The sequence below is a fragment of the Mya arenaria genome, chromosome 15, assembly GCF_026914265.1.
Source record: "Mya arenaria isolate MELC-2E11 chromosome 15, ASM2691426v1".
In the NCBI taxonomy this organism is placed as follows: Eukaryota; Metazoa; Mollusca; class Bivalvia; order Myida; family Myidae; genus Mya; species Mya arenaria.
The window spans coordinates 34693389-34717081 of NC_069136.1; the positions used below are offsets into that span (position 1 = coordinate 34693389).

Genomic DNA, 23693 nt, shown 5'->3' on the forward strand with positions numbered 1-23693 from the left:
GGGATGCTCAGCATCACCGGAAAAACTATTGCTAAGGGGTCATTTCAAAATGGTTAAGATTGAAATATCACACCGCATAGAACTATCATTCTTATTCACCAGAGGTTTGATAAGGATAAATCTAACGCATAGCATCATCACTCTGGTGAACGAGAATGGGAACTATAAAAGGAAGCAGAACTTTTCAACCATTTCTCAAAACGAAGATTTTTCAACCCTTAGACTTTCAACCTCTATTTTAAACATACCTGGTTGGAAAGTTCATCCCTTATCAATATTGAAACGCTCCAATCTCTTCTTGAAATATTTTTATCGTCATATTGAAGACATATTCTCCCCTAAATCACGAACCTATTAACCATGTTTGTTTTTTTAATTTAATAAATAAGTATGTTTGAAAGAACATACAGCCATCCATGAAACAAGTAAAAAAAAATACAAATTACAATTTCTCACAATTAATATTACCAAAGTTTATACTTATGTTTTGATATACCAAAAAAGGATGAATAAATGACGCCATTAATGGTTCTTATGAAGGATACCGAGTTTAATTTGAAAGAAATGCGCAGAAAACATGGTATATCTACCTTATGAGACCATAGGAGATCACAGTAAATATTTTAGCATTCACCAATCATTTAATAAAGGCAAATGAGACCTTTGAGAAATTATATAATATATTTTTCGAATCTATTAAACAAGTATAACCTTTCTTATCTTTCATTTCAATTCATGACTTCTTTGATCTTTTCTGCGTTAACTACACATGTAGTTATTAAACAAATTGGCAAAGCTATTTTGAAAATACTAAACGGAGTACAGTATATGATATTAATTAAGCAAGGCACGTTTATATTGTTTCTTAACATTATATCAATCAAATACATGTAGTTTTAAAGCAAGTGTTCTTATGTCAAGATTACAGTAAATAGTTTATAATATTAATTAAGATGTATACTTATAAATGTTAATTACTAGCGATAAGTTTGCACCATTGCACTGTTTAAAAAACATTGAGTGGAGTCTGCATGGGAACATCTCCCTGGATTTTTTTTTCTAGTGGTATAAAGAGCATGCAGTGGCATTTTATGACATATCAAAGACCAATTTAACACATTTTCATAAAATAAGTTATATCGACCTACGAGAACGACAGGGGTTCATTTCTTCATGATGTTTAATCGACTCACTTGAATTTCTTGAAATTCTTATACATGTATTAGAGCTTGTCTTTTGCTCTTCTCCCATGTCTGCTTTATTCCCCATTTAACCAAGCTATTGTCTGGGGTAGTTTTAGCATTGGACCAATATCAATTAAATGGGGTACGTGACGTGGTGAGTGTGTCTCTTTTCCATTATTTTTTTATAGTAGTACATTCTTTTCTTAAAATACTGTTTGTTGACCAATTTATGTATACGAGAACCATCTGCGAAACGTATACTTATATAAAACAACTTCGGACGTTTAATCCACTTCCGGAAAGTTTTGAGGCACCTTGCAAAGATATTGGAAGACGGTAGACCCAATGGCACTTCGTGCCCAGCAATGATAATTCTCTTGGTACGTTTTGAGTTTTGGAAACAGGCAAAATTATGGGAATGTAAGACATACATTCGTACTTCAGGAAACAAGTAACTACATAACATGCTGGTTTAGGAGCATTTTTGTGTAAAAGAGTCATTCCACTCAGTCAAATGACAAGGCGACGCTTTTTCACAAAAAATTGTTAAAAGATAAATTTTGACCCCAAACATTCATTTGATATGTATTAACGGTACGGATCCCGTAATATTTTCTAAAATATGCGAGTGAATCAGCGAGTTTCCATTTGGTTGTTACGTAGGAAAGATATACATAGTGTAGCTATGAAATGTTATTGATACAATATATATGTCAGAAAGTTATCATTTTAACTTAATAAATGCAATTTACACACGATGGTAATGTTGAAACTTGCAACATAGAAGTATACCAATGTGAAGTTGTGCATATTGGAAGAATTCTAACTCTTGGACCCTTTGCTGCAATAATAATTATAGGGCGCTTTACCGCAGTGTTATCTCCCCTTGTTTATTTTTATAATGCAAACTTTGTCTAAGCACTAACTTAACAAACTGTTGGAATAAATATATTAAAACTTGGCACATGGATATATAGCGATGTTTAGTTATGCATCTTGCAAGAATGATAAGTCTGGTGCACTTTATTTAATAGTTATCTCCCTTTGTTTTTTTCTTTACATCGTAAAATTTGTCCTGGCACTAAATTAAAAACTACTTGAATAAACTGATTGAAAATAAGAACATAAATAGATAGTGATTGTAAATTGTTCACCTTGCAAGTATTATAACTCTGGAGCAGGTTGTTGCATTTTTATAACTCTAATATAAAAAAGAACTATTTAGCCCTCTCCATCAATACTATCTATCATCAATTTGTTTTACCTCATAGACGAATCGAAAACATTGTCTAAGTAGTGAAGCTCAATAGCATAAATACAGGAGTGTTTGTATTGTGAAACGATACCTTAAGCAAAGACAGAAAATAGAGAAACACCATGGAATTAACAGGCGTTCCACAGGCAGTGATGGAATGGAACAGTTCCAATTCCACACAAGTTTTGAAGACAATTCAACAACATGAAATAATTAGTAATTATGTTTAGTGTTTTAAAAATTTAAGTCGGCAGGCTAAATAAAACAAAATCGGATCTAATATGCTTTATGAATTTTTGATTGTCCTTCTAAATAATTAAATGTGAAATAGGATCCCATTGACGGAGGTATAAGCCTGAACGCTTATTTAAGTTAATATTTTCAGGTCAATTAAAAGAGAGAGATGAAGAATCACAAATCAGTTATCTTCTCATATGGATGGAATCGAAGGGGCATGATGTATCTAACACGTGGACATCATCAGAATAAAGACCTGATGATCATTTCGCAAAATTAAAAAAGAAAATACGTATCTGTTACGAAGAATGCTGCTAGCGAATCTGGACTGGTATTCCTAAAACATCTTAAGTCATTTCCCTAACTTAAATAATTTTCCTAACTTATGTATCTCTCTTATGTAATGATACAATACTTTAACGTTAAAACACTTATACATTTCTTATGTAAACATAATTGTTATGTAAACATGATTCGAACTCAAATGTTCTGGTTGTATTATACTGCATGAATCGACTTCTATTATTGTAAAATCCAGTTGCAAGATAAACACTATTATCGAACGAACCGATGGGGAGAAGTTTCTGTGGCAAGCGAGGATCCAAACCCTTCCAAACAATGTGTCCTTAGTCTTTACTAAAATATTATTGTTATTATTATATATAATGTTCACGGAATCATTAAGTCCGAAGCCCGGAAAATAAACTTAATTCTTCTGTCTGAGTGAATGAGTTTGACTATTTACGGGTTTCGCCGTTATCGCTATTACTTATCTAGGACGATTTTGTGTAATTAATATAAAAGTTATGGTTTTCGTATTAAACATCTAATATTAGCCTGGAAATCATATTTGGTACGAAAGAAGGTATATTCTTAATGGTTTTACTACCGTTTTTGAAGATTCATGAACCTGACACCCCATACTCGGTAATGTAATATAATGTAAATATAGAAGGTTTATCCAAGAGAGTTGTTAAAACGGTTCACACCGTCACAAGTGATATCAGTTTATATAAATCAGCGAGATGCATTCATTGTAGTGTGGCAGCGTCTCCGTGGCTTAGTGGTTAAGGCGTGGCTTAGCAAAGAGCTAAGGTATCGCACCCGGATCTCTTGTATCTTACTTTGTTTCAGCAAGTCTTTCAATGTCTGGATTTGACTGCGAATTGCTGTCATTAAGTAGTCTATCTCATGTCACTTATGGCATTTAAACACAATTTAAGTCGTGATGGCGTCACGGCAGGGTCAAGCCATAATTCAGCCAACGGGCGCGAGCAGACCTTGATAAACTCAAGTAAACAAACAAACATCATAGTGTGGCGGATTCGTGGTCTAGTGGTAACACACTTGCCTGACTATCAATCCAGGGGTCGCTGGTTCGATTCCCCGTCGTATCACTAAACATACTAATCGTCTTCCTTAGGGAGGAGCGTGAAATGGGGGTCCCGTGTGACAGTGCTATACACTGGTGCACGTTAAAGCTCTAACCAGGGTTACATTATGTATGTTCACTATGCTCCAACAACCTAAAGTTACTAACACTCTTAACGGAGCATTCGCCGAATGGCCAAGACCCGAGTGCGAGTATAAATAAGCTTTTACACTATCGTTATAGTTTACCGTCTCCGTGGCCTAGTGGTTAAGGCGTCCGCCTACGGAGCGGGAGGTCGTGTGTTCGATCCCGGGCCACGTCATACCGAAACACGTTAAAAAGTTGGTACAAGTAGCTCCCTTGCCTGGTGCTCGGCATTTGAAGGGTAGTGCTTGGAAAAGTGGTGTACTCAGTACTGGTTCAACCCAGAAAAGTTGTATCCCGTGTATCGGTGCTTTACACTGAGCACGTTAAGAGCCAAGAGGTCTCTTCGCAAAGAGCTAGGGTATCGCACCCGGATCTCTAGTATCTCACTCTGTTTCTTCAAGTCTTCCAATGTCTGGATTTGACTGTGAATTGCTGTATTTTTTTATCTCATGTCACTCATGGCATTTTAACACAATTTAAGTCGTAATGACGTCACGGCGGGGTCAAGCAATAATGCAGACAATGGGCGCGGGCAGACCTTAATAAACTCAAATAAACAAACAAAACCGTTATAGTTAGTTCGTCTGTGGAAGCCGATGGAAGAGCATCGCGTACATATGTAGGGAAACTTTGAGGTTCCTGTTTTGTACTGTTAAGAGCGGATTCTGGACTATTTGAGACTAGGAGAATTAAAGTGGGGCAATGTGCGAGAGCTTCTATGGTTTTCAGGTTCGGACACCCGTGGCGTGGGGTGTCTTATTGGTCTCATAGTAAGCCGGGATCATTGCGATAGAGAGACGGAACAGGGTCAATGGTTAATCGTTTGATTTCCCGTATGCAAGCTATACAATTAGGACTGTGGGTTTCACTGATATATTTCAAAATTGTTTTTTGAACATCGGTATACTGGTCCTGTTGAAGATATAGCATAAATATTGTAGTTTTCTTGTTGACCTACGTTCTGTGGTTTGAGATAATTAAACAGTACGTGATCCTTAAACCATAATTATTATTTAAAATGATATGGTTTTGGAAGTCATCATTGTTAATCAAGTGTATATATATATATATATTACTGATTACTACATACTTATTTTTTGGACAAGGCTGTCCGATAATTGTTTTGGCCAAGTCCTCAGTTCGATTTAAAAAAAAGAGTAGCGTGACCGAACTATCTAGGGAAGAAACGTAATAGTATGGTGCCTATCCCAGATTTGTACGTTTGAGATTTTCCCTGAGCTCGTGATCAATATGGTTGAGGCGCTTTATTCAAGCGTTTAATGAAAGTTCAAAAAATGGAGTGGAAATTGAGAAAATGTCAATCCTTACTGATGTTCTAGTTAATGTTATTTCTTCCGCAAGAGCATGAATGAAATACATGGCATACATTGGAATAAGCCACATTCGATAAATGTTTGATATATTGCGGAAAAAGCTATTAGATCCTAATTGGAGGCTATTAAACATAACATTTTGGGAACGACATTTTCATTTATAAATAGCCTTCACTGGCCCAGGCCTTCAGTGCCTGTATTTCATTCTGAATCTGAATATTTACGGTGTTGGACCTTTTTTTGACCAACTGAATGATCTGCAGTTTTTGAAAGATATTGTAAGTAATTAAAACTGTTATATAGAAAAATAAATATAATACTCATTATATAAATATAAATCTCATTGTTGGTATGAAATGTGCAGAAATGGAAGATTTCCTATTTTATTAATTGTTATTCATTTAATCTTGCATATTAGTCCAAAGATTTTTGTCATATTATGCTAAAGTGTCATGAATATGGTTTTAACAGTCGGTTGCATTATAACTGTAAAAGTTCGATATCAAACATTTAATCATTCTTTAACTGGTCAAGAGTACATGCATGTTATTTTTGTATAAGTAAACCTAATTTAAACAGCTTACAACTGAGATCTTGGCAAATAATTATATTTGTCATAAGGACCCCATTGGAAATAAGTTGAATAACTTTAATGGGTTATCCTGTGTTATATATTTGTCACATTGAATTAAATCTTTGTTAACGCACGTATGTATCCAAAGCATTCTAATGATGTTGTGCTTTAGTATAGATATCATCACTAATACTTTGTTAATCAGTCTGTGTTATAACTTTATGAGATATTTGGTTTGTTACAATGACATATATATGCACGAATAAATCTATCTATCTATCTACTGGTCAGTTGACTAATTCCGGATCGATATTACAGTTTTCTTAAAATTGTTGGAATTACTGAACATAAATGTGTAATGTCAGCCGTAATTATATAGGGCACTTCCAACAGTCTCGCTGTTGAGTAAACCTTTATAGCGATGTGGTTGTGTTGCCTACTGTAGGACGAAAGGTATTGGGTTCAAAATTCTGTTCAAGCACTCTTTCTTTCACTTTCAATGTATAAACTTTTTACAGTGCCTTTTACAAAAACATTATCAAGTACCTTTGAACAGTTCCACTTTTACCAACAGCACTGTTCGAACAAACTTGATAACAGTATTTGCTTCTAAAGATACTGTATATTAAGTGATCTAGAAATATTTAGAGGTTAAAATCAAGGACTGAAGGCGATGGACACACCAGATAATTATCGGCTATAAATTAGAACAGTTCAGGAAAATTGAACTATAAAATGAAATAAAACATGTCCAACATAAATCTGTACTAACAAGTCATTATTTATATGTATGAATCAGTGTAATTTGATTTGATTGAGGATAATTAAATCATGGTTTTAATGGAAATAACAAGGTATTTATTCAATTTAATTTTTGTTTTTTTCTAAACATATCCAGATAAAAGAAGTTGCAAAAAATATTATTAGTATTCAAAGATATAGAATACTGTTTCAAATTTATATATATAATTTTTATTATTTTATTCCTTTCAAAATAATTTATATGAAAATGATTTGTATATTTGAATTAATAATACACTGCATGGGGTCAGTTTGGGGCGGTATAAAATGCAGCTGCGCAGCCAATCTATATATATATATATATATATATATATACACGGAAAACGCCGCTTTTTAAAAATTACATTCTTACAGCTTAAAAAGGGTTAAAAGGGCAAGATTTTATTCATTTTCTTGACATTACATATTAAAAAAAACAACATTGGTAGTCTTGACTAGACACAAAAATGTGTATTGCAAATTAGGTAAGTTTAATTTTGGAAATGTCAGAAAGCTCATTATTCCTTAAAGAAAGCAAGTAGTTTATACACTTATATATGTTCTTTTTTTATTTAAGAATGTTTGTAGTAATATTAGACCATAAACAGAATGCTATCTATTTTAAACTTAAACTTGATCTATTCCATTCAACTTAATGTATAAAAATTTATTTCGGTTTGTTTTGCCAAATAAGTTTGTTTAATTTCTGAAATACAAGATAGCTGATTCTCCTTAAAGAAGGTACAGTAAGTAGTGTATACACTTTTGTTCTTGTTGTATTTTGTTAAGATTTTTTTAAGTATTCCATTCCATTCAATTTTCATTGATCAAAATCAAATTAAAGTATGTATTTTGGCTAATTGAAATATTACCTACTTAAGCCTGTTATTTACCAAAAGAGGTTTTGAGAAATTGGGATGCCTTTTACGAACATGAGTGAGTACTTTTGAACAGTTCCACTTTTAGTTACAGCACTGTTCGATGAAACTTGATAAAAATATTTGCTTTGTTATATTAGTGATATAGAAATATTTAGGTAAGAAGGGGTTAAAATCTAGGACTTTAATTTTTTTTTTGAACAAACCAGATAATTATCTGCCATTAATTAGAACATTATTATGGAAGATCAAACTTTAAAATGTAAATAAAAGGCGTCCAACATCAATCTGTACTAACAAGAAATAATTTTTTGGTATGAATCTGTGTAATTTGACACTAGTTTTGAGGATAATTTGACACAGTTTTATTGCTTTAATATGAAAATAACAAGGTATGATTCAATTTAATTAAAGTTCACAGGCAATATTTCTTTTCAAACTTAAATGTTAAAATTGATTCATTTTGCCTTAACTTTTATAGGGACTTGATCATATTATTTAAAAAACACATCCCCAGTTATTTGACACTCAAAGCCCAGTTACATGTACGTAAAAGTAATTTAGAAATAATCTAATAATTTGTAAAATACCACCTGTGGGATGTTTTCTCCATGTCAAAATGATCTGGGATTTTTTGTCCATCTTGTAAAAATGATCTGGGATGTTTTGTCCACCATGTTAAAATGATAGATCTGGGATATTTTGTCCACCTTGTAAAAATGATCTGATAAGTTTTGTCCACCATGTCAAACATGAAAATGACCTGGGATGTTTTGTCCACCATGTTTTAATGACCTGGGATGTTTTGTTTCCCTTGAAAAAAAGATCTAGGATGTTCTGTCCACCATGTTAAAATGATCTGGGATGTTTAGTCCACCAAGTCAAAATGATCTGGGATGTTTTGTCCCCCTTGTAAAAATGATCTGGGATGTTTTGTCTGCCATGTTAAAATGGTCTGGGATGTTTTGTCCACCATGTCAAAATGATGTGAGAAGTTTTGTCCACCATGTCAAACATGAAAATGATCTGGGATGTTTTGTCCACCATGTTTTAATGGTCTGGGATGTTTTGTCTACCATGTCAAAATGATGTGAGAAGTTTTGTCCACCATGTCAAACATGAAAATGATCTGGGATGTTTTGTCCACCATGTTTTAATGGTCTGGGATGTTTTGTCCACCATGTCAAAATGATGTGAGAAGTTTTGTCCACCATGTCAAACATGAAAATGACCTGGGATGTTTTGTCCACCATGTTTTAATGACCTGGGATGTTTTGTTTCCCTTGAAAAAAAGATCTAGGATGTTCTGTCCACCATGTTAAAATGATCTGGGATGTTTAGTCCACCAAGTCAAAATGATCTGGGATGTTTTGTCCCCCTTGAAAAAAAGATCTAGGATGTTTTGTTCACCATGTTAAAATGATCTGGGATGTTTTGTCTACCATGTCAAAATGATCTGGATGTTTTGTCCCCCTTGTAAAAATGATCTGGGATGTTTTGTCCACCATGTTAAAATGATCTGGGATGTTTTGTCCATCTTGTAAAATTAATTTGAAATGTTTTGTCCACCATGTTAAAATGATCTGGGATGTTTTGTCCATCTTGTAAAATTAATTTGAAATGTTTTGTCCACCATGTTAAAATGATCTGGGATGTTTTGTCCATCTTGTAAAATTAATTTGAAATGTTTTGTCCACCATGTTAAAATGATCTGGGATGTTTTGTCCATCTTGTAAAATTAATTTGAAATGTTTTGTCTACCATGTTAAAATGATCTGGGATGTTTTGTCCACCTTGTAAAAATGATCTGGAATGTTTTTTCCACCATGTCAAAATGAACTGGGATGTTTTGTCCACCTTGTAAAAATGATCTTGAATGTTTTGTCCACCATGTTTAAATCATATGGGATGTTTTGTCCGCCATGTCAAAATGATCTTGAATGTTTTGTCCACCATGTTTAAATCATATGGGATGTTTTGTCCACCTTGTAAAAATGATCTTGAATGTTTTGTCCACCATGTTTAAATCATATGGGATGTTTTGTCCGCCATGTCAAAATGATGCAAAAATAGAATCAATAACTATCTCTGACAATGAAATCTTATACTATTGCTTCCAGACATCAAATTTTTAACAATCCTTGCTATATAAAATTCAGAATTTGAGCAAGCCCGAAAAATATTTTACCAGTCCAGGGCTTGCGGGCTTGTGTCAATTTCGACCACTGTTAAACGATTCATTTAAATAATATCTACCAATTATTTCAAACATAAGATACCAAGTTATATAAAGTTTTGTCATTGAGCTCAAACATTGTTTATATTAAGTGATTGGATTATAGGCCACAGTTTCAATTGAAGTTGTAACAATGACATAATATTAAAGGCAAAGTCCCCTAAATGGAAGGTCACTCAATTATCATGGATCTTTGCCTTTAACGGAAAATCCTGATCTTACAATATTAAGTTGATAAGATGGGTCTGAATTAAATGTGAATTCACATTTTCGATACAGGTTTATCTGACATTGTTTGCTTTCTTCAGTAACTTGATCTATGCACTCTTACTCCCAAGTCAGATTTTCCACAATTAAAGCTGCACTCTCACAGATTTACCGTTTTTACAACTTTTTTTGTGTTGGAAAGAGAAAATTTTTGCGTAAACATCTTCAAACCAATGATATAAGATTCATGACAAAAAATCAGATCATAGTTTTTCATATTTCCGTTTGAAAATTAATGTTTTATGGTTTAATCCGTTACATACGGTTTAAGAAAAAATTTTATGCAAAAAACTTTTTTAACTTAAATATGAAAAACTGCGATCTAATTATGTAAGCAATCTTATATAACTGGTTTCCATGGATTTTTGCATACAATGGCTATAGTTCCAAGACAAAACAATAAAAACGTCAAAACGTTCAATCTGTAAGACTGCAGCTTTAATATAATTTATTTAACAAACCAGAAAGGATAAATAAATGTCTAAAACAATAGTTTTTATGATGGGCACTGTGTTTATTTTGAAAGAAAGGTGCAGAAAATAAGGTATTTCTACCTTATGAGATGATAGCAGATCACAGTACCGTTAAATCTTTTAGCACTCACCAATCATTCAATATTTTTTCGTGTACACGGTTACAATATTGTTATCAGTAATTAATATTTTTCATAGATGCATTATTTATTAAGTAGATAAAGTTTATCACTAAAAAATATGTTTGTTATATATATATATATATATATGTGTATATGTATTGATTTTGAGAGTCACTCTAAATGGTGTGATTTTCCTAAGGTACTTAAAGAACTAAAGATGATAGGTTGAAATTGTGTGTTTATCACTTGACCCTTAAGTGCCCTGTGCAATGATATGGCCAAAAAATGGTTTGGTTAGGGTTACATCCTTTTCATAAACAGGTTACAGGGTAATATAAGTTAGGCTTTTTATTTTTTTTCATTTTAATTTTTTTGTTAGTTTGTTTGTAAATACGTAATTGTCATCAGTGGAGATATGTTTTAAAGTAATCGTCTTTATAATGTTTTAAAGGTTTTTAATTACACATTAAAACACAAAACTAATAACAAAATAAATTAAGATGTTTTTTATATATTTATATTTTATTATTTAGTTTTTGTAACTGACTCTAACAAGAATAATGTCAACACATATTTTGTAGGTAGGGATAGGTTACCCAAACCATAATTTATATATTTTTTAGGCCTTAAATCTGTAAACAAATTTTACTCATGACAAACTACAACATGACAATTTTGTAACACTGAATCATAGTTAGGCTTGGTTATTCTCGTTGACAAAGCGATTCAGCAAAGAGCTGTTGCGTGATTGGTTGATTGACATTTTCATGACTGTGATGCTACCAATGTATTCAATTAAGGTTTAAATATTTGTCAGGTGGCAAAGTGGATAAGGTGTCAGTATTTCATTTTTTTCTTGGACTGTGTCGTCATCGGTTCGCTCCCCACTACAGCTGGGCTTACTTTATATTTCTTTCTGCAGTTTCGGTATCACAAAACAAAATAATAGGTTTGCTTAAAAGCGACTTAAGAAATTTCGAGAAATTGGGGCCAGGTTTGTAAGATTAGAGTGATATTTAAGCACACAAGCAAACTGGTTGGCTTAAGTTACGGCAGTGGTTAGCACACTCACTTCTTACCAAAAGATGACTTCCTAGGTTGGATTCCAGGCCTCTCTAGGTTAAATGAGTTTGATTGTTGGTTACCATGGCGGACAAGTTTAATAGTTTAGTCAGGGTATCCTTAGTAGTTTCAGCCACAACATGAGACCATGCATGCTGTAATGCACACTATTGCATTATATCTTGCTGACTAGCAATGTAGTGATTACTATTTATACCTTATAAGGTTGTAATATTAAACTGGCTTCACAATTGAGTGTCACATTTTAAGGAAGAGAAATCTAGCTAACAGTTTTTTTTAATATGGGAGGGAAATCAAGTGATTGATTGTCATGCTTAATTACGTGGGTACTTTAAAAGTTTATATGATAAATGATATATTATTTTGAAATGTAATTAAAACTTTATTTGAACATATTGTTGGAACTTCTATCTACAAACAAAACACAACCATATCATTGAAATTCATGAAGTAATAAAAAGACATTCAGTTTGGAAGTAGTTTTGTATAAAGGTATATTTTTTTAATATACAATGGCCATGCAATATCTGGACTATGTAACATTAAGTACGAACATTTTTCATTTAGAAATCGTCTCTCTTTTTTAAACACACTTTTTTGGAAGCAAAAATAAATGACAGAACTGTAAAATTTAAACATGTAACTTTACTTTCAGGTCTTTACTGAAGAAAAATCGTGAAGATATTGATGATTGAAAGCTTTATTTGATTACACTCAGTTTTATTTATAATACACTGTGTGCTATATTTGGGAACTGAGTATATTTAGAATAAAAAGTTTTATCGCTAAGTGATATCCTTCTGAGGAAATGGCTGCAGGCCATCCAAGCAGTGGTGATACAAACACTTTACTAGAGAATTCAGGAGAAGCTGATGAGCTTAATAAAGAATTGGTAGATACCAAGAAGAATGGTCCTGAATTGAATGCTGAAAATGAGCAAGCAGAGTCAGGTGAAACTAGTCCACAGGAAGATGGTATTGGTGATACAAAAGATGAGTCTTTAGCTGAGAAAGATGATGCAAATGAATTGGAAAGAACTGTGGAACAAGACCCAATAGAGTCAGACAATGAAAAAGACGAAAAGTATGGAAGTTTGGAGCTTTTGACTGAAAATATTGATGAGGAGGAGAAGGTGAATGACAGGGCTGCTTTGTTTGGTGGAGAAGAAGATGACAATGCTTCCATGACAATGGAAGCAAATGTGGCAGACCGGGCTGAGGACCTGACCAGGAGGTAGGTTATATGTTAGAATACTACAAAGTATTTAATATGATTATATTCTATTAATGTAATGGTTCATACAAATTGAGAAATTTGCACTGCAGGTAGAGACGCTATAACGCAATGCTATAAAAGTTACCTAAATAGTTACAAGACTATAGAATTATTTAAACTATTTAATTAAATGTCATTATATATATATATATATATAATCACTTTATATATGGACTATTTAGTGATATTCAGATGTTAATTTTTGAAATCTATAATGATTTAAGAACAATGTGTAACATTGAAATTTGTAACATAGAGTTAACAGTTTTCATTATGTATAGAGTTTTGACCTTCTTGCTTTCTCTGTCTATCTGTTTGTTCAGAACAACTGCTGGAGTATAGGTGAATGTTACACCCATTTATCAAACAAGTGGCTATTTATATCATATATTGAATTTATGACCTGTCATTTAGTCTACTAAACATGTGACACCCTTTTTAGCTCGACTATTTGAAGAATAGGTTGGTTATACTACTCGCCCCGGCGTCGGCGTCCGGTTTAAGTTTTAGGGCAAGTTGGGATAATTCTTCACATAATTGTTCAGGGCCATCACATGATGAGGTTAGATAACTCCATATTATTCTTTACACAGATTATGGCCCATTACTTTCCATTGACTATGGAACTTAGGTTCAAGTTTTAGGGAAGGTTGGGATATTTATTAATAACTTCTATACCCTTTGTTCAATTGACTTAATACTTCACACAGTTGTTCAGGACCATCACACAATGAGGTTACATAACCCCATATTATCCTTAATACAAGTAATGGCCCCTGATTGACTTGTGTTAAAGTTTTAGGGCAGGTTAAAGTTTTAGGGCAAGTTGGGATTCTCACTTAAAACTCCAATACCATTCATTCAATTGACTTAATATTTCACACAGTTTTTCAGAGCCATCACATTATGAGGTTAGATAACTCCATATTATCTTTTATTCAAATTTTGGCCCCTGATTGACTATGGAACTTCGGTTAAAGTTTTAGGGCAGGTTGGGATATTTATTGATAACTTCTATACCCTGCATTTAATTGACTTAATACTTCGCACAGTTGTTCAGGACCATCACACAATGAGGTTTCATAAATCCATATTATCCTTAATACAAGTTATGGCCCCTGATTGACTTAGGTTAAAGTTTAAGGGCAGGTTGGGATATTTATTAAATACTTCTATACCCTTCATTCAATTGACTTAATACTTCACACAATTGTTCAGGACCGTTACCCAATGAGGTTTCATAACTCCATATCCTTAATACAAGTTATGGCCCCTGATTGACTTAGGTTAAAGTTTTAGGCAAGTAAAAGTTAAGGGCAAGTTGGGATTTTAATAAAAAAACTTCTATACCGTTCATTCAATGCACTTTATAGAATTCAAAATTATTTACGACCATCTTACAACAAGAAACATAACTCCATTTTAACCCTAAATACAATGTTTGGCCCATGAATTTATTATTATAATATTTTTTTTTTTATTTCTTTTGAAAGGCATATTTGTATATACTCTTAGCCACATTTTCATAATGGGAAATCAAGTTATTTGAATGACTTGCGTCCTTGTTCGGGCGGGCTGGTGGGAGGGCAGCATCAGTCATCTTATGTATCAAATAATTTTAGTTAGGTTTGACATAAAGAGACCAAACTTGGTAACATTATATCGTTATTGTATTCACTAATAAGTCAAAGCGACGTAGTCGAGCGCGCTGTCTTACGACGGCTCTTGTTAAATATACTAGTATATCACGCCTCCAACATAAATGACACACCGCCATTGGTCCAGGACTGCAGGTCGCGGGGTGACCCCATATTTTTCCATATTGGGTCACCTAATTTATATCGAACCAAAATGGCGTCTATTTTCCGATAAATATTTCAATGAATAAATGAAACATTTTAACATGTATACGTGTTGTTGATGTGATATATACGTAACAGGGTTATCAGATGACCCAATATGGTGTCCTTTGCCCAGTTTATCCCATATCCAGGGGTCACCAACTAACCGCGTAACTTATAATTACGATTTATGAAATATATGAGGGAATGAAAGGTCCTGCATGAATTGATGTATTAGTAATTATTCACAAGAGATTATTTGTTTTTCAGCTTGTTGGGCTTGGACGAAGTTGGTGAAATGGCTCCCAGTTTACGGGGAAAGAGGGGTCTCATACGCTACAATGAGGCCCTTAAAGGGGCCAGACCTTTAAGGTTTAAAAAAACGTAAGTATTACAGGTCTTTACTTAAAAATGTTGATATCTTTATTCAGATGTTTGTTTTAAAAAGAATTCCGATGAAAAGAATCTGTCGGCACAAGCATACAATAACCAAAGTCAAATTTCAGGTCCAGAACCGAGATTCCAATGACACAAGCTGGATTCCTGTCTCAGATGACATTTGGCTGGCAGACATCCATGATGTGGAACATTTATCGGAAAGGAATTGAACACATTCAGGATCTCACAATCGGTTTTCGAGAAAAATCGGAACCGAACAGAGACCGGTAAGGCGCTCCCAAATCTCTTTGTTTTATCATAGTTGAAAAATGCCTGTTTTGGAAGAGAAAATCGTAAGGATATTGGCATAGCCTTGGCATTGTAGTTTTTTGTCATTGGTATAGTTTTTGTCTCATGTAAATTCTTTAACCTCGTCTATACATGTACCCTACATCTATAGAATAAGGCTTGTCACAATTTGTTCGAAGTCAATTTCTGGCCTAGCTTTTTGAACTATACAGAAAGTAATGGAAGTAAAGGGGTTTGTTTACGTTTCACTTCAAAGGGACATCACTCACATCAATTGATGGATTTAGTTATATAAGAACTACTTGATCTGTATTTTTATTTAGTTTTCATAAAAAATGAAATCTGTTTCGACTCTTGGTTTCTGTAATAGCTTTGTTATTGTGGCACCAGTTGTTAGCTTGCCTATTCAACATTATTGATTTTATTAGGAGGTTGTACTACTCACCCCCACGTCCAGTGAAAGTTTAAAGTTGGCTAAACACTTATAACTCCAATACCCTTCATCAAGTTCACTTAATATATGAAGACCATCACATATGATTGCATTTGGGTCCCCTCTGGTCAAGGTCAAGGTCATTGTTACTAAAAATTTGAAACATTGTATATTGGAAGGGTTACGGCTTTGTGTTTTTTAATGGTTTTGACAGGCATATAAAAAAGTATTGATTTGTTTTTTTTTACATGGTTTGAAAAAAAGGTCAAAAAATCAAATTTTGCCCAAAAGATAACTTGATGGGAAACGATTTACTATTACAGCTTATTGCTGCCATTTGTGGAGAGATCTCATATCTAGGTTTTGACACCTGACTTGTGTTAACAGAATGTTATATTTTAGTTTAGATAAGTTATGGCGCGAGGAGCTGACTGTCAAGGGACCTACCAAAGCGTCATTTGTCCGAACCGTGATGAGATTTATGCGCACACGACTTATTGTCGCGACTGTAACACTGCTCATCTGTGTTGCGTTTCAGTTTTCAACGCCTGTAAGTTAGCTTGGTGTAACACTGACTGACTAACCACTGTTAGCTTGGTGTAACACTGCCCGACTAACCTTGGTTAATAACTGGGTGTAACACAGACTAACCTCCCTTAATATCTTGGTGTAACTCTGACTATTGGTAACTGGTTTTCTGGAATACGATGTAATTCCCATTTTGAAATTTATAGCATGATGTCACAATTACCTTAAAGTTCCTTTTAAACCTGCATGCCCTTATAGAAGTCTAGAAGTGCATCTATTAGAGCATTTATGGTACATAATTGATTGCCTAATGTAACGTGTAGCATGGAGTAGGGCTGATGAACTAGTTTTCTTGATATATTGTGATTCCTTAGTTAAAGCCAGATGTTGCATCATGTAAACCTATTGTTTGGTTGCAGTGGGGATTTTCTACTGAAAATGGGGCAAAATTTCTTTTTAAAATGGAATGTAGGCGGCTCCAACGTTTTTATAAAGAATATATATAGTCTATTTGATAAACAATTGCTGAAATGAATATCTTAAAAAAAATGATTGACAAAAACAGAGCGACAGTGTGATTCAAGCTTACGAAGCAGTCTGTTATTTGTATTCCTTGACTGCTCTTTATAGCAACCAAATGGGCTATTCAAGCTTCTGAGTAATGCAGATGAATTGTTGCCTTGGAATCCCAGCCATATATACTAATTTAAATTTCATTGTGGACAATAGCTGTTGTACTGTTAGCCTCTGATTGGTTGAGGGAAAGCTTTCCAGAAAAGGGCGTCCTAATGGTGAATCTTTTTAATGTCTTGAAACAGATCGACCATGTTGTGGAAGTGTAATGCTGTTTTTTTTATGAGACAAGTTTCCTTATCTTAGATAGTTATCATAGACAATAATCTTTATTTATTATATACCCATTATAAATCAACATGCAATTTACGTATCACAAAATATGGTAGTTCAAATTCCACTCCTGAGTGCAATTGCTGTATTTCAGTCTGACAACGTCCCATCATATTTATCATTGTGTGATGTTAAAATGGCATCATAAAACAAAAGAGTGCATCAATTACATGACGTTTTTTATGAAAAAAAGTGGCTTTTAAGTGTTTTAACCAGTAAATATTATAAAAGGGTAACATTCGTACTAATATCGTAATGATCCAGAATTGTTGTCATATTTGACTCTGGTGGTTTTATGCAGATATTGATTTCACTCCGCTTGCGCCTCATGAAATCTGTACCTGCAGCAATACAATACAACCTCCCGATCAAATTGCATTACTAATAAGTCTATTGTACCGGACATCGCGAAAGTTCAGAAAAAGCCTCTGATATTTTGTCGGTCCAAAAAAAAAATTGCCGGTCTTTGTCAATTTTTGTTTGAAAACTTGGTTTTTCAAAGCCTTTGTTGCTAATTTTACATTTACAAGAAATAAAAACGTATTAAGATATCAACCAGTAAAACTTAAACACATTTTAAGGTTGCCATTTTTTTAAGATTCAATGCTTTGATTTACACAGTGATGTCAATTTTATGTCTTGAATTTTGGGCAATTGTCTTTTTTTTCTTGCAGTTATACATCTGGTGTCTAATCCCTTTAATATTGTTAGCATAATTACACGCATAAGAACATCATTAAAATCCAATATTTGATAGTATGAATTTAAAAGAATTCTTCTGTCTGTTGTTTTTTTATGCTCCCCCATTAAAGAAGCGGGAATTAATATTTTGTGTTGCACTTGTGGGTCGGTCGGCAGACCAAACCTTGTCCAATTGATGACTAGAGTAAGCTTAAGGTCCTCAAACTTTGTGGGGGGTTTGGGGACATGACCAGCAGGTGACCTCTATCGTAATGGTGGTCAGTGACTGTGAAAAAAGTTCTCTTTTCTATTTCATATACATTCTATCATTTTCTTTCAGTTTCAACAAAGCAGTTTAAACTTTCCTATGATGCCAGTTTTCGTGGATTATCATTTGTGAGATTGATCGAAATAAATATCAAACAAATATAATTTCTGATAAGCATATTTTTGTGTTTTTGTAGCCTTGAACGCATTTGGAAGGAAGAGTTAATGCTGAAGGGGAGAAAACGTGCCTCGTTTCTACGCGCCGTCTGGCAATTTTCAAGCACAAGGCTCTTGTTAACCATCATTTTCGTGACTCTTTCCACTTTAATGTCGTTTAGCACTCCAGTGAGTAGGTCGTGAAGTATGGATGCATAATTATACTCAGAAAAAAAAAATTCACCATTCTATCACCCTCTCTCGCCCTCCCCCTCCCCCACCCAACCCCATCTGCTTTCCTTTAACTTTACATTTCTTAAATTTCACAAGGTTTTAATTACCAATGATATTTGTGGAAATAAAAGATCAGAATTTTTTTAAATCAAACAGAATATTATTTTTTTCATGTTGTTAAGTAAATGGCCTCAAGAACTATTAACTTCATGATATCAGCTAAAAATAAAAAGTAGCGAAAAAAAGAATCTTGCAAAACTATAAATCTGCAGTATGTTATAGATACATGAATTCCATTATAACTCTAAATGATTGCATTCATATTTGATATCCATTTGTTTTTTATTCGACCAATTTGGGGCAAAAATTTTGCTCATCTCATGCTATTTTAAACAAATCCTTTTCCCGAAAAAAAAGAGGGAAATTTTAAATTTTGAAGCAAGAAGTGTATTTTTTTTATATAAAAAAATGGCACCAATTTTGTATGGAATAGTAGGTGTTTTCATAAAGAAACTCAGTGAAGTATATTGCGATCTTATGCTAATACAAACAATTGTACTCTATTTATTTGCACTTTTGCATTTTTTGCCAAATTTGTATCAAGTTATTCATGCTTGTAATAATGCTTATATTTGCAAATGCTAGAATTAAATGATTTTTGTATCCAAATGAACATTTTCTATATGTATTAACACAATAATAATTATAATTATTGTATTTTTTATATGATTATTTTAATAATTTGCTTATAATGTTAAGAATTTTTTTTTTAGTTTATTATCTTATTATATATATGGAAAATGATTTTTAACGTATTAAGCTTTAAGCACGTAACATTTTCTAAATTTTAAAAACATAATTATGTAGAATGTGTTGGTTCTGAAATATTATAATAGATGGATATTTTTATAGATGTGTATTTGATATTTTCCTTTTTATTAAATTACTTGAATAAAAAATATTTATAAAATATAAAAGCAGTTATGAATATAAGCGTGTTCATTAATTAAAACTCAGTGCATTCATTTTTAAATATATAAGGCATTCACATTACAGTTATTTTGACACATTTTAGGTATTTGCGAAACGTTGAATGATTTCTGGTGGATTTCAGGCATTCGTTTTACATCGCCTACTGGCCTATCTTAACACTGGGCACGTAGACACTGGAGTGGGAATCGGGCTGGTGGTTGCGTTAGGAGTAACGGAGATGGGACGGTCATTGTTTTTCGCTATCTCCTGGTACTATAACTACACCACAGGTGAGCAAATGTCCAGCACTTAGTGTTTACCCTTATGTCTCTTTACCAATAGGTTTGCCAGTCGGATTCTGATTAAATCGTTTAATAACCTTCTAACGTAAAACAGCTGCCAAAATTCTGTTTCGTTATTATTCATGCGTGTTGGTTATTCAGTGGTTAGAGCATGGAAGCTAACTAGTATAAAGTCATTGGCGCCTAACACTAAGATATTTATTATTTATCAGCCTTGCTGCATTCACTTACAGCCCCCCTCATCCTGTCCTTTATCAAGGTTAAACTCTAATCCTTACCCTTTAGCTTTAGGGATTCTTATCTGAGTATCAGTTGATTTTATTGTCTAATGAAAATTCTCAGATTCTACTCCTTAGAATTTTGCTCACAATGTTAATCAATTGCGGACAGGTGTTCGAGTCAGAAGCGCAACCATGGGCTTGCTGTATAAGAAGGTGCTGAAACTCCGGAGCCTTGAGGATAAAACTGTCGGGGAGGTAACAATATGTGAAAATCATACATTTTTCTTTTTAAAACTTGAATAGCTTCATATCCAGTGATATAACCTTGGTCAAATAACAAACAGTTTGCATTCATGGAAATATATTTTTAATGATATTCCACTTAACATTTGTTATCCCAAAACTGACATTTTTCACCAATTTCAATTCTCGCCAAAGGCTGGCAATATGTACATAGGTTGAACTTGCTTTACCATTTTATTCTGATAATGAACTCATTTTGCAAAAATGCAATCCAATATCATACTTCACTATATACTGATGCACATGTCTATTTTCAGTTGGTAAACTTGCTGGGAAACGATGCTCAGCGGATATTCGAAGCGGTGGCCATTGGTCCCCTGATGATACCGGGCCCTATCGTTCTCTGTGCAGGGCTCATTTACATGGTCCTTCTCATTGGTCCATGGGCTCTCATCGCCATGGGAACCTTTCTCGCATTTTATCCAGTCATGGTGGGTGTTTTTAAAAAAAATGCAAAAAAGTTTGTTCTGCTTAAGGGATCAAATCTTTTATCTTAAGATTAAAACAACTTTGCTTATTAAGTGAACTTCTAAGACTTGATAAAAAAAGTCTAGAATAATTTAGTTTCAAACTTAATATAAGGACACTATGTTTTTAATAAGAAATCAGGCTTAGATCATGAGTTTTAGTTACAATGTTAAAACTCGTTCTGGTTTTAAACTTTTTAAACATGTTCATTTTAAATCTATTTTGGAAAGTTAGAAATTATGTGAAATAAACTATTAAAGAGCTTTTAATGAATGATTGTTTGATATTGATTTTTGCTTAAAATGTGTTAATAATTTAACTTTTAAGGAAATTAAAAAATATTAATAATTTAATCGATCTCAACATTGGTTCAGGCCTATTTAAGTGTATTGTATTGTGTGTTTTTTATTGTTGCAGTATTTCATATCAAAGCTGACAAACCACTACAGAAGAAAATGCATAGTTATTACGGACAAGCGGGTATGGTCTTTCAACACTTTTCTTCTTATAAATACTCCATTTATTATTATAATAACTTTGTTTGAATATTTTTCTTAATATCAATGATGGTGAAATTAAATTTCAGACTATTTAAGTTGTAACTCATACTTTTTGCTGAACTTTAGCATTTTAAAATAGTTCAAAGTATTTTGAAATAGATATAATTAGTCTGGGCCCTTTAACCCTGCTTTGGCCCTGAATCAGTCTTTTTTAAACTATTAAATCTTAAAAAAAGGCCAACTCAACTCTTCCCAATTTTCAGATACAAGTTGTTGTTGACTTATTTATTTAATACACAATGAACTGAGTGTCCATGTATGCATTTACGACTTGCTTAGCTTATGACTGGAGTTGCATAAACAAAACAACAAAAAACTTTGTCCTTCCTCTACCAAGCTTTTTTGTGACCGTTGCCCTAAACTCAGATTATTAAATTTAGGCCATAATTTGGTGTGGGGTTATGTTCTGTTATTATTATGTTATATACTTGTATAATTTTTACTTATTTGAATTAGGAAAGGGTTTTATACAATAATAAAGTGATTTTTTCAAAAGTGTTTTCATATCTTTGGCATAATTACAGATCTAAATCAGTTTTGTTTCACACTTTATTTTTACGTTTTCCTTAACTAAAATAAGTGCATTAATTTGATGCTTCTACAATTTCTGTCTTGCATAATAATAATGATTATTATTTGTATTGATTTAATTCATAAACCTGTCTATGTTATTCCTGTTTCTTTCAGGTGCGTATGATGAATGAGTTACTCTCCTGTATCAAGCTGATCAAAATGTACGCATGGGAGAAGTCCTTTGCCAAAACCATAGCAGGTACCACCGACTCTCTCCTTTGCGCTCTTGGATTGTACTTCTACCATTTCGTTTTTATCAAAGAAATAAGATATTTTATTATTATGTTTATTAATAGTCTTGTTGATGGCTTTGTTATCAGATTGAGCATTATCAGTCATCAAAATTATTTTTTTTGTGAACGAGCACAAATGCTTATATATATGAACATATTATAATAATGTTATAAGCAATAAGCTTGATTTTATAAACATATCAGTTTTTCATATACAAGCCTAATCTTGCTTGCAGGCTTATGCACATATACAAAGAAAGGCACGTTATTCTTGACTTTAATAATTGGCAAATTATGCTTCATTTTTGACTAAACAACTACAGCCACCAAGCGTTGGCTTTCCCTTCATGTCATTCTCGTTTCTTTTAGATTGATTGAAACATCTGATTATAATGCAAAGCCATCCTGATTTGAATATTCATAACTATTAACTCAATGCAGAGCCACCTTGGTTTTAAAATTCAAAAAATGCTTAACCAATGCAGAGCCACCCTTTTTTGATTGAATATTCATAACTGCTAAAGCATTGCTGAAACATCTTGATTTTTATGTTCATAACTGTTAAACTAATGCAGAGCTACCCTGATTTGATATTCTTTACTGTTAAACAAATGCAGATCCATATACAAATAAATGCACCTGAATGTGAATTCAAAAATACTGTAGTAAAAAGAACATCAAAAGCAGTCAAATTACGTATTGGATATTAAATTAACGATTTGTAAGAATTTCATATCATATTCTATTTTCTTTTTCAACTTTAAGGTGTTAAATATTAAAACTGTTATCTGCTCCTGTAGGTATCCGGTCAGATGAGCGGTCAATACTCGAGAAGGGAGCATATGTCCAGAGTATCAGCACAGCCACGGCCCCCCTTGTTCCAATAATGGCTTCGATATTCACATTTCTCGCCTACGTCCTCACTGGGAATGATCTGACGCCTGTTGTGGTAAGACTAAATTATTTTCAGACAAAGCAATCTTAACAGGATATTTATTTATTAATATATTTTTTTTGTATTTCAATCAATTTTATCAATTAGATATCACAAAGTAATTTTTGACATTGTTACCATGACAACATTTTATTGACCTAATTTTTGTGTATATCA

At 33.1% G+C, this 23693-nt stretch overlaps 1 protein-coding gene across 4 annotated transcripts in view; it reads left to right on the forward strand.

Annotated features, from left to right (window-relative positions):
- The first annotated feature begins 5435 nt into the window (after positions 1-5435).
- LOC128219920 (ATP-binding cassette sub-family C member 5-like) overlaps positions 5436-23693 on the forward strand; it is a 43291-nt gene continuing 25033 nt past the window's right edge. For 2 of the 4 annotated variants that reach the window (XM_052928094.1, XM_052928096.1), the window contains exons 1-11: positions 5436-5807; positions 12598-13175; positions 15329-15442; positions 15565-15723; positions 16581-16728; positions 20065-20212; positions 20615-20700; positions 21006-21179; positions 21634-21696; positions 22464-22548; positions 23383-23531. In XM_052928094.1, the coding sequence (XP_052784054.1) occupies positions 12751-13175; positions 15329-15442; positions 15565-15723; positions 16581-16728; positions 20065-20212; positions 20615-20700; positions 21006-21179; positions 21634-21696; positions 22464-22548; positions 23383-23531 (1551 nt within the window). In that variant the 5' untranslated portion in view covers positions 5436-5807; positions 12598-12750. Of the gene's footprint in view, positions 5808-12597; positions 13176-15328; positions 15443-15564; positions 15724-16580; positions 16729-18757; positions 18906-20064; positions 20213-20614; positions 20701-21005; positions 21180-21633; positions 21697-22463; positions 22549-23382; positions 23532-23693 lie in introns of those variants that run through there. The other 2 variants (XM_052928095.1, XM_052928097.1) reach the window with 2 other exon arrangements.